The sequence below is a fragment of the Lepidochelys kempii genome, chromosome 25 (assembly GCF_965140285.1).
Source record: "Lepidochelys kempii isolate rLepKem1 chromosome 25, rLepKem1.hap1, whole genome shotgun sequence".
NCBI classification, from domain to species: Eukaryota; Metazoa; Chordata; order Testudines; family Cheloniidae; genus Lepidochelys; species Lepidochelys kempii.
Window position 1 is genome coordinate 15,163,943 of NC_136404.1, and position 12,347 is coordinate 15,176,289.

The following is a 12,347-nucleotide window of genomic DNA, read 5'->3' on the forward strand; positions in this document are numbered from 1 at the left end:
TACTGTAGAGTTTTGCTGGCATAGCTGTGTCGGCCAGGGGCGTGAAGAGGTGTCAGAGCTGGTGTAGGTGCAGTTACATCAGCAAAACTGCGCTTTGGCTGGCTTACATGGCCCTGGAACTGCACCTCTGACAGTGTAACACCGACACACCCCAGTTGTCGGTGGGCCCGATCAAACCTGGGACCTCTGGAGCTAAATGCATGAGCCTCTACTGCAGGAGCTAAACGCCACAGGGCCCTTAGCTAAGGCAATGGAGCAGACTCATTAATCTCTAAGTGGTCTCGGTGCCACTAGATGGGACAGAACACCACCCCCAGGAGGTGTGTGGATTACACCAGTTTCAGGGGATGGGGGAGGGAGGTGGGGCCTTGTAGCAAACATGGGCAGGGCCACGGCCTGGGCTAAGGAAGGCATAGCCTGTCCTGGCCTTGGATACCCACTGCCCATGCTGGCTTAGCTGATTTCACGCAGAGGTGGGGGAAAGGGTTGGAATGAGCTATGCCAACAAAATTGCAGGTACGAGGAGAAAACGAAATATTGACCAGCTGTTCGTTAAGTGAACACTGTCCATTCTGTGCACTGAATGGGGCAGGGGCCTTGTGGGAAAAATAATACATGGGATCAGTTAATTGAAGACTGTATCCTAATGCACATCCACAAGTGGGCTGAGTTAATGTTGCTCCCACAACCTTAATTCTGGCATTTCCTAACATTCGAGGGCTTGGCTTTGCAACCTTAATAAAGTTCCTTTAATGTAGCTTTGTGTATGCCATAGATAGGGCATCTGAGAGGAGAGAAGGAGGACTTGTGGCGCCTTAGAGACTAACGAATTTATTTGAGCATAAGCTTTCGTGAGCTACAGCTCACTTCATCGGATGCATCTGATGAAGTGAGCTGTAGCTCACGAAAGCTTATGCTCAAATAAATTTGTTAGTCTCTAAGGTGCCACAAGTCCTCCTTTTCTTTTTGCAGATACAGACTAACACAGCTGCTACTCTGAAACCTGAGAGTAGAGAGTGTCCATTCCTGGGTCTCCAGGGCTTCCTGAACTCAAAGGAGATTTGCCAAATGCAAAACACATTCCACATCCAACCTTGAATCAGAAACCCCAACATCATGGATCTTAAATCCCTTACATCATACATGTGTGTGTGTGTGGGGGGTCGGGTCTCAATTTTTGCAAACACACCCCTGCCTTAATAATGGGCTGAGTCCAAATTCCAGATCCCATTGCCAGCGACTTTGGGGTGTTTGAACTCTGGATCCACACCTGAAACCTGCTGCCTGAGCCAGTGTCCGTAGATAAGTTTTTGGGTGCGGAGATGGGGGAAGAAGGTGCTATGAAAATGTATGGTATTGTTAATGATTATGATTAAGATCCTGGATGTCTCACAGACACACACAAAGCAGCTGGGGAATCTAAAGCTGCCGGAGCATGGAGTTTCTCTTCTAATGCCTAGGGAAAAGTCTCTGCCTGACCCCCCCTCCGAGCTCAGCTCTACCTTGTAAGTGTGATAGAACATAAGAGGAGGCCTAAATTTGTGACTGCAGGCGGTAGGGAAATGTGTCCTTCAGCTGATGTGCTGAGAGAGACGTTTCACCTACTTTGCCGCATCCCTCTGATCTTCCTCTGCTGGAGCTGCCTCAGTTCAGCCTTCAGTGGTGCTGAGCTGGGAGGGGCACTAGCATGTGTGGCTCGCAGTTCTGTGGATCCAGCGGGGATGGGAAGTGGGGTAGTCATGGGGGGTGGGTCAGAAATGCAGGGTTTCCTTGGGAGCCAGCACCAGGAAGACGGGAAGGACCAGACCAGCTCAGTGGAAGGATATCTGCAGGAAACCACTGGCCCCAATGCCACCAATAGCTTTTGATCCCCCTGTCCATGTCTTGAGGTGGGTCCCACCAGCACCATGGACCCAGAGCAGCGCTGGAATTGGAGTGGTAGTGAGAAGGGAATGAGGGAATGCCAGCTGTCTCCTGATGCCAAGCTCCCTGCTGGGAGATGGGGTTGTGTCCAGCATTTGGCAATCTCCTCTGAGCCCGCTCTGGGCGGGCTTAGGAACGCAGGGTGACGGAGGGAAGGCTATTGCTCAGTCCCTGCTGGGACTTGTCCTTCTGGTCTGAGTGCGATCCCCTCAGCTGCCACACAGGGCATCATCCTCTTTGGGCTGTAGCTGTGGCAGGCCCTCTGCTTGCTGCCGGCCTGTTGCTTTGCATAACTGAAGTAAAGTCAGCCTGGATCCAGTTGTTGGATGGGAGACCACCTCCCCATCAGTTTTGGTTGGTGCTTCAGTAGATGGCGCTCTTCCCTCTGAATACTGAGCCAGTGGGGCACGAGGGCTATTTTTTGGATGAGCTGTACAGCCCAGATCCTCCCCACTTGTAGCTGTCACCGACCCTGTAGCTAATAATGCTTTGCTCTGCTTTAACACCTTCCGCTGAAGGATCTCAACGTGCTTTGCAAACAGGAATGAATCAATTCTCCCTCAGATCCATGTAGATATTGCCCTTGTCCCTCCGCATCCCTCTGTCCAGAACAGAAAACCGAGACACAGAGCAACTAAGCAGTCACTTAGAAAGTCTATAGCAGAGCCAGATCTCTGGTCCTTTGACTATTGTGTGGTAGCCCCAAGAGAGGTGTTAACATGGCAGCTAGACTGAATATCCGAGTTGGAGTTTACATTCAGCCTCTCAGAATTCTCCTTCTTGCTCCAGTTGTGCTAGATATGCCATTTACCCTCTGTCTGTACGTTTTTGTGGGCAGGCTTGTAGGTTCTCAGTTGCTGTGTTCCACCCCAGGGCAGGCTGCACCTCTGTCCTTGGCGAAGTGTCCCTCCCCGTACGTGTAGCTTGGGATCCTTCAGGATCAGGAGCCCCACACAAAAATGTGAGCTGTGTCGTTGTTATTTTTAGAAGATGGTGTAGCAAGGACAGGGGTAACCCGGATGGGAGCTGGCCGTGAATTTAAAAGAACGCTCTCATCGTTCTGAAAGCTCCCGTGGGGGAGAAAACATTTCTCTCTGTGTTTCTGCTCTCTCGATTGTGTTTGAAGTTAAAAGTTTTTTGATCTTAATTGGCATTTGTAAGCCTCCTGCCAGCAGCCACCATCCAGCTGGGAAGTAACATGGCCAGGCAGCCCGGTGTCAGGGATTGACCATGGGAGGGATTGTGCTTTTTCTCTGCCTATGGTCCCACTAATCCCATCCATGTTAGGGGGGATCTTCTCTCTGTCCCATCAGTCAGCTGGAGGGGGATCCTCCAAGAACACGAGGCTCCCCCTGTCCTCGGATGTCCCAAATTCTGATTTCTGTGGGCCACCTCTCTGTGCTGCAGCTAGATGCTTGGGCAGGTCCAGGCATTTTTCCCCTTTTAGATTTAAAAAAGGGATTGAATATAGCCCTGGCGTAAACAGGTGCAAATTGTTTTGAAACCAAAGGGAGTTGAGAGGAAGGATGACCTTATGGAATGGGACTCAGGGGAGCTCAGATCCATTCCCAGCTCTGCCATGGACTCCCTTGGGCATCTCTCTGGGCCTCAGTTCCCCATCTGTAAAATGGGGATGCTAATCCTTTGTCTCCTTGATTTAGTTAGACTCTTTGGACAGAGACCATCTCTCACTATGTGTCTGTACAGTGCCTAGTACAGTAGGGCTCTGATCCTGACTGAGACCTTTAGGCGCTACCGTAAACACAATCAGAAAGATGATTACCAGCCATGAAATTATACCCTGGAAGTGGTATAACGAAGTTGTCTCCCGTATGATCAGATGCTTCCTTCTCCGGTCCACATCAGAATCTGTAATATACTATATACCAAGCAGCCATCCTGAAATGCTTGAGCTTTCTGAGCCACTTTGACCTGTCTTATCAGCACAAACGTGAGAGGCTTTCTATCAGAGACTGTTTAAGTGGCAAAGGTCATTTGCAAGTTCTCAGCCTGGGTACCTTTTCTGCCTGCTGTCCAAACATATAATGTTTATCCTGGGTTGTTTCTTCGTAGGGACAGATGCCATTGTTTCGCTCCAGCTTTTGACAGGTCAAAGTCATGAGAAGCTTTTCTCCAGTATGAAATCCCCTCTCCCCTTGTCACGGAAAGCTTGTTATCGTTATGGATCACGTGAATGCCATTCCAGAGGCTCGAGGCCAGAGTCAACCTATTCCCAATAGTTCTGCTTCATAAGCTCATTTTGGGCACCTCAGACCATGCTAAGCTATTGATGAATTTATGAGTGGCCAGAGTAACTCACTGTTCTTTAAAGAGTCCTCTCCTGGTTCCCAGCATTCCAATTCTAGGTGCTTTAAGGTCTTGGAAAAATCTCAATTCTAGCTTGACTTGGGGACTTCTCTAGTTTTTACTGAGCCTCCAGCTCACTTCTCTTGCTCTGCTGCTTGGACAAAATATGTTTTTGTTTGGTTTTAGTTTATTTTCCCCTCCCTTGCACTGCAGGCTGCAGTTTTACACAGCCCAACTGACAGCAGCCTGACACTACACCAACAGCGGCCGGTCCCCTCTTCCCAAATCTGTTCTCTTGCTGGCCATTGCCGCTGTGATCATACATGATGGGACCACGTGTGAGCCCCGTTGGTGTGGGGAAAAGGCTTTTAGTGGCTGGGCTTGATGAATGAAAACAAGTAAAACTGATGGACAAGTGGACAGCTTTATGATAGCTTCGTGCTGACAGGAAGAAAGATTGGTTGACAGTGGCTTGATAGAGAAATATCTTGATGGGAGTCAGATAAAGAGATGTATAACCTTGATGACAGAGAAGTCAGTTGCACAGGAGGAGGAAGAATTCTGCCTTTATTTTTGGGGGGTGTAACACCCACAGTTCACTAGCATTTTCAATTGAGATTTGCTAAATAATTATGCAAATCCGTATTGTATTCATACTGCACCTATCCAGAGAATGTATCCAAGGTGCTTTCTAACAGAGCTTGTTTTGTGTTAAAAAAACCACCCCTCCTCCAAAACTAAAGCAGTAGCTGAGATTAAGGGCCAGATTTAAAGAGGTAAATAGGTGCCTAAATATGCCGCTAGCCACCCTAAACATGCCGCTAGCCACCTCGTCAGATGTACAAAAGCATCTGACTCCCACTGACTTCAGTGGGCAGCTCGTCATTTTTAACAAGCCCACTAGGCGCCTATCTGCAGCTTTAGGTGCCTAAACACCTTTATAAATCTGGAGCTTCAGCAATACTAGATTTGAGTGAGGGCATGGCTTTGTCATTTGAGTGGCTAGACTAGACTGGACGGAGCTGCAGGCTCAAATCCCCCCCAGCATCAGCTTATCCTGTTGAGGTGATGATTTGTGCTTTGGGATCTGAAACTATAAGGTGCTGCGTGCCCTCAGCTCTCACTTGAAGTCATTGGAAGGTGAGGGCACTTTGCAGTATCAGGCTTTCATCTGAGGCCTGTAAGTGGCTCACCATATACTTTACTGTGTGTGGGTCTTTTAGAAGAGACCTTAAATAACCAAGCTCCTGTCTGCCTGCTTGGAATATAACGATCCCAAGGTGTTTTTCATACGGATTTGCTCCTGCATTCCTGGCTAAGAGTTCTCCTCCCCTGCACTGGTGTTAGAAAATTATCCTGCAGCAGTGGGTCGAAAACACCGCAGTTGACATCAGTGATTCTGCAGGGTTCGGGGCACGTCTTGCTCTGTCTCTGCTTGAAGGTGGGTGACTGCGTGCCAGCAGGCCACCCCTGTGTTATACAGTCTGTGCGGGGTTTGGGGATGAAAGGTGCTGTGTATAATGGGATAGGGCTATGAATGCAAAGGGCCAACTGGCATTGCAGTGGCTGTATAAGTGTTAAGTATGATTATACATGTTGTCCGTCTACAAGAGCTACGAATGAAAGTGACCTATCAATGCAAACTCTCATATTATTAGATTATTATTTGATTTGATCATGGATGATCTAGAGATAAAAAGGGCTGTATAAACGCAGAGTATTGTATCTGATCTATCACCCCAGGTAGTCGGCCTGGCTTCCTACACCATATTTGGGCCCTTTGACTGTGTTTTTGTGATGCTGATCCCTTGCAGGGGTCACTCAAAAGACCCCCAGGAACAGACGCCTAACTAAACCCACCCAAGCCTTGAGACAGGGCGTGAAAAACGCAGCCCAGGTCCATCCAGCCCAGCCGCTCCGGCTCTCGCTGAGTGCCACTTCCAAGCCTTCCCGCTCGCCCCCCAGAGCTCAGACCGACTCGGCAAGAGACCCCCACCGGCAGAGGTGGGGCCAAGCCCGGGTGAGCTTGGTGCCGGCCAACCAACCTTGAGCCCGGCGCCCCGCCCCCGCGAGTGGGGGGCCGAGCCGCGGGTAGGGTGAGCGCAAGTGGCAACAATGTGAAAAGATCGGTTCGATTCCCCGGCACCCGGCGACTCCGGCCAAGGAGCCGCTGAGCAGCGGGCGGCCCGGGCGGGCGCTGCAGCAGCCGCGGGGGCAGGGAAGAAGGGGAGCCGTTCGCCTGCACATCCCTGCAACTTTGGACTGAGGGATGGGGGGGGCCTAATTGATGATCATGCTGCTCTTGCATTAAAATACAAGGGGGGGTGGGGGGGGAGGGGGAGACGGGACGAGGAGAGGCCTCCTGCCCCCCAGCCCTCACACCCAGCCGCTGCCTTTTGCACTTCATTTCGTTGCCATGTTGGGTCGCTTGGTTTCTGCCCAGTTCAGTCTGAAGTGAAAGAGGGGGAGGATCCTGGATGCAAGAGGGAAGCTGCATATTTCTGTGAGCAAGGGACTGCGCGGGAGTAACCTGTTGTAGGCTGGAGCTGATCTTGGCACACGCCTTTCAGAGCCTGTTCCCCAGATCTCCTCCCATTCTGTTTTTACAGGTGTGGGGAAGGCACCAGGAAAAAAAACAACAACCCAGCAACTCTTTTAATGGGGAAAGAAAGGGAAGAAGGGGCCCTTTAAGAGAAGAAGAACTTGGATAAAAGTTTGCTTTGGCGGTGGGGGGAGAAATTATTCACTCTTGGAAATATTTTTTCTCTCTTTTGCTGGGCCGTGGAAGTGCTGGGGAGGATGGGTTGGCGCTAAGACTCTGAAGGAACCCCCTTTCCCCCCTTTGCACCGCTAGTGCTGAGGGCCAAGGTGCCCGCTCTCTGTTTCTTTCCCTCCTCGGAAGCCGTGGGCTGTGTCCGCGTGGCAGTGCTCTCGGGCACTGAGAGCCACACGCTTTGCCTGCTGACTTTGCTCCCCTTTGGAGAGGGCTGGACCATGACTGCTCAGGAATGGAAAGGGGATCATTTGCAACCTGTCGCCTGATTCTGCCGACTGCTGCTGTTCCTAGCTCTCGTTTTCCTTTACATTTGCACCGGTTGGATTGAAGATTTTTTGTTTTTAAAGACGTGGGATCCTTTCACTTCTCCTGCAGGAAAACCACCGAAAGAGTTGGAGAACCAGGGACTTCGGTGGTGCAGAGGGAATGCACGAGAACAAGGCGAAGGGAGAAAGTTATCCGTGAATTCCCCCCCCCAACCCCATCGGACTTTCATCCACCGCTGGATTGTTTAAAACAAAAATTCCCACAGCCCCACCTACACCAGTAACACCCAGATCATACTGAAGACTGTCAATACTTTTGTTTCCAAAAGATCCGATTGCAACAGACTTTGCAACAAGGGGCGACTGCACACAGGAACTGCACATGCTGCCTAGCAATGATTGCAAAAGGGGATTCACTGCTCTGAATGAATCAGGAGTGTTTAGTTGCATCAAGAGAAAGGGCAGCCAGAGGCTCTGGGAATAAATGAACCGGTTGCATTCTTGGTAAAGCGAAGCCTTGCAGATACATCGGAAGGTGGGGGGAGGGGGGAAGAGAGAAAAGAAGGAAGAAAGGACGATAAAATACGATGGTGCATTTGGAGGTGGCCGTGCTGCTGGTAGCCCTTGTCGGGGTTTGTGTCTGGACTGATGATGCTGGGAAAGTTATCTCGGATCGTTATGCTGTTTATTGGAACAAGAGCAACCCCAGGTAAGATGGACAGAAGCCAAATGCATGCACCCTCCACGCCCGCCCCCCTTCTATGCAAAGCCAGGGCAGCATCAGAGAAAGAGCCAACATCCCAGTGTTCTCCTGCAGCCCTAGTAAAGAGAGAGCTGTGCTGGGGGGAGGGGGCTGGTGGAGGTGGGAGAGAGAATCTGGCTCACATCATCATTTTGCTGTTGTACATGTGTTTGTTTGGTGGGTGGTTGTGTTGGCTGGGACAAGAGGGTCTTTTATTCTCCAGGGATGCGCCAAGCCTGCAACAGAGCAGTTCCTCTTGGGAGATAGATCTCTCTCTATGTATGCATGTAGGTATAGATATATATACACACACACACATTTTCTTCTCCCTCTCTCCTCTAAAAAGCCCAGTGGCAGTGATCAGGACAGAATGCAAAGTTAATGATCCATTCAGGCTGAGTCAGGCTGAGGCAAATAAGGTGAAAGGTGCAAATCAGATGGTGCCTGGGTTTTTCTGTTTGTTCAGGGAGTGGGAGCAGAAAGGGCAGGATTATCATAGACACTGGGGTGATTATTTTATATGAAAGTTGCCACCAACTTTTCAGCTCAGCCAAGGCCTGATTTCCCGAAGAAGTGAGAGAGATGCCTACCTGGAGAGTTTCAAACAGTCTACATTAATTTATTTGTCTAGTGTTTGTGTGTATGTGGGTGGGTGGGTGTTTATTGCTGACTTGTTGCAAAGCAAAGCATTCCTAAATAATGAATGGTGTCAATTTGCTCATTCAGTCTCCTCTGTTGTAAAACTGGGAGTGGCAGAAATACACATGCATACATGTGTATATAGACATAGATTTGGTCTAGCTATTATTTTATTTGGCTTCGCTTGCATAGTGATTTGATATCCTCAGGAAATCAGTATGTTTTATTAATAAAAGTATTTGTTGCAAAAAAAGCAATTCTGGGCAATATCCATTTGCAGTGAATAATGGATTCTTTTATATATATAATAGACTGCAGCTACCAGTAAGTCTCATATTTAACAGGAAAAAAAAACCCCAACCATTATATTTTATTTTATTTACTGCTGCTAGTTTTAAGGGGCTTTGCGAGAGTTTCACTTTTAAACTTGTAAGCCCTTGTTGAAACAAAACTGATGCAAACCCAATAGATATAGATATTAATTTTACAGTTCTGTTTTTTGGCAGACATGGTTCTGGCACCAAATACCCATTCACCCAGAAGCCAATTCTGGGAAGTTGTGAGTCTGCTTAGCCAAGGTGAACAAATTATAGCAGTTTTCAGAACCACTGCAGACTGTAAAATCAATTACACGTCACTTTGGAACTCTCTTCTTGTTGAATTAAACACCGTCCCTCAGATGACAGTTGTTCATCTTTCTTTGATTACTGCCTGCTGGTTCAGGTATATATTGGATGCAGGTAAATATGACTCATGTAGGAATCTTTTTCTCAGTTGCCTTTTTAAAGTTTACAAATGGCTGAAGAAGAAGCCTTGCTCCTGGTCTGAGCTGCAGTAGGTATAAAGATGAGGTCTGTGTGGGAAAGTAATGTTGTTATTACCTGAAGTGCAGGAGGGCTGCAGATTAGTGTGTATTTTTCAGTAGTGAGGATTTCCATTTCTCAGGAAGTCAGAACCTAAAAAGGCCACATTACCTTTAGAGATTCATATTAAGCCCAATAAGAACGCCCTGCCCTGCTCTACGAACCATACCTAGGAGTTCTGCAACCCATGGGTGTGGGTTCTTAAATTTGCCCAATTTCTGTTGTGAGATATTTAAACTCTTCCATATTCCTTGGTGATGAACTTTGGGTAAATTAAAGTTTTCCCTTCCATGCAAGATCCTGAGCTGGTACTATTTGGGGCTCTTGAAAACAGAATGGACCTTCCAGTTTGACTTTAAAAGAAAGCTTAACTGTGTGAAATGTATACTGTGGAGCCATGAACGTACTCTGTGAGAACCCGAAATATATAACAAAAGGCATCTTGTACTGCCACATGATTATTTAAAATAAACTCCCATGGCTGCTTCAGTGGTGAGACTAGAAAATGGGTTATCTGTGTTCAGAGGCTCATAATGGCTTTTGCGAAATATTATTCAGTCTACCAGTGTCTAATAAATAGACCACAAAACAGTGATTACATGTGGTGTGGAAACCTGAGAATTGGGAAACAAGATTTCCCAAATACTGTAAAGGAGGAAAAAAAATTAAAGTTTTTTTTCTCTTTTCATTGCTGTTGAAAAAAATGGTATTTGGTCACTTTAATTTGTCTTTGAATTTAATTCTGCTCTTTTAGAGGTTAATTTAAACAAAACAAAGTTTCAGGTTTGTTGTAATTCTTTTAAGTCTGAATTTTTTTGGAAAACAAAATAGTTTGAGTTTTAAATCAAAATGAAATCATCGCCCCCCTCACAACTCAGGTGACTAAGACCATAAGGATTTCCCCCTCCCCCCCAAACTACTTGAAATAGACAAATAAGTAGACAATTCCATAGAAAGCCTACTTTTTACAATTCAAAAAAAAAAAAGTTCCGCTAATCACAGAAATCTTCTCTATATGGAACTAAATATAATGATCATTGAGTTTGGAGGAACAGTAACTGTACTAATTTTATTCACTAGATGGTTTATATGTGCTGTTTCCTTTAGATCTTGTTTTTTTTATTTGGGTAAAAAGCGTATTTTTCGGCTATCTTCAGAACCTGCAGAGTGTTAAATCCGCGCAAGTATGGAAACATGAACCTTAGCTGATCCTTATGTAAAGACCTGTGCCCCCCTTGTAATCGTGAAATAGACAAATAGGTAGCAAAATAGATGAAATGTTGCTTCTGACATGGGGAGACCTTTTGCGCTTCCAGTGCTAGAGATATTTTCCCCCCTCTTGCTGTGGGAAAGCTCCAAGGGGAACCTTTAATAGAGAACTTTTTATTTTCCAGTTTGGTTCCTGACAGTCTGAATGGACTCTTCATTCTAGAGTTGATCTCCAGTGAAATTTTTTCATTTTATTAGAGCTCTCCCAACTGTATTTCAGTGAGGATCTCTGTCCAAATGAGCATAGCATGATGTACGAAGTGGGTGCTGGTGAGACAACTTGTACATGGGTCTGTGGTGCAAGTCGGTCTGTCTCACTAGTATGTCACTTATATAATGTATCTATAGTCACCTATAGACTGTTAGGTGCACACAGGGTTAGGAGAATGTTAAGAGTCTTCTTACGAGCTTTATTTATCCAGCCATCACATGTTCTCTTGGAGGGATAAACAGGATCCTCAAATGTACAGTTTCTTCCAGCGTCGTGTCTGCTTTGCTCATACGATAACCCTAAAGTTTGGGAATCCCATCCTTTTGTGCGTGCATCCCAGTAATGGCTTCTTTATGGGCCGATTTTGTTGCATATGGATTTTATTATCTCTCTCGCATTTTTGTGGGGGGTTGGAAAGGAGAGATTCCCCCCCAACACCCACCCTTACTAAGTTTTTGGTTACAGCTTCAATTCCTTCCCAGCTTCCACGGCCTTTGCTCTTTTCTTTTGTTCTGTTAAATGCCAAACATGTGCGAGGGCCCTTACAAGACAGAATGGATGTGGCTTTAACATATGTTATCTGACCGATCCAGCTTTAGGATCAAGGTCGTTGGAACTGGGGGACAGTACTGCCAGTTATTTTGGGTCAGTTTCTGTTACTAGGTGCTCAAGTATTGTTACAATAGTACTAAAAGCTGAAATTAATTGATGGTACTTCACTCCCCCTTGATATAAAGATCTCAGTAATGATGCTCACCTTCTGTTATAAGGCTCGTGACCTTTACCTCCCAACTTCATGAAACACCACTATAATTGCCCTTTTTGCCACAGCGCCTCTGTCCAAGCCCCGGGGTGGGGTTATGTAGGAGGGAGTTGGGGTATTTACCACTTAAAATAATGTTTCACAAGGAAAGTATATCTGTAAAGAAAAGAAATAGGGCAAGGGGGTGGAAAAATGAAAAAAAAAAAGCAAAAGGAGAAAAGGAAAAACGAACAATGAACAGCGTCAGTGGATTTTAGCGAGATGCATTAGCAGCATTTGGATCCAGTTAAAGGTGCCGAATTTTCCTGATGCGGTTCTGTCCCGCATTGTGGTGTGCCACACGTGTATGTCTCCATTCTGCGTGACTGAGTGCAGGAAATTTAGGGCAGTTTATTAGATGTAGTAAACACAGACATTTCTGTTGAGTTTTCTGTTCGGTTTTTAAAAAACCAACAAGTGGTGTTTTTATTTATTTACCTCTAGAGGTGGCAGAGGTTTGCTTCAACCTTTAAAAAACTATTTTTTGTCCTTTTCCGTTTTGATTTATGTTCTTTTCCATCTTGTTTAATAAAGGAGAAATGAGAAATA

The 12,347-nt window shown here is 46.6% G+C and overlaps 1 protein-coding gene across 1 annotated transcript in view; it reads left to right on the forward strand.

Annotated features, from left to right (window-relative positions):
- Positions 1-12,347, forward strand: part of EFNA2 (ephrin A2) — a 154,469-nt gene that overhangs the window by 7,234 nt on the left and 134,888 nt on the right. The window contains exon 3 of the mRNA XM_073324585.2: positions 6,840-7,981. Coding sequence (XP_073180686.1) covers positions 7,860-7,981 — 122 coding nt within the window. The 5' untranslated portion in view covers positions 6,840-7,859. The remainder of the gene's footprint in view (positions 1-6,839; positions 7,982-12,347) is intronic.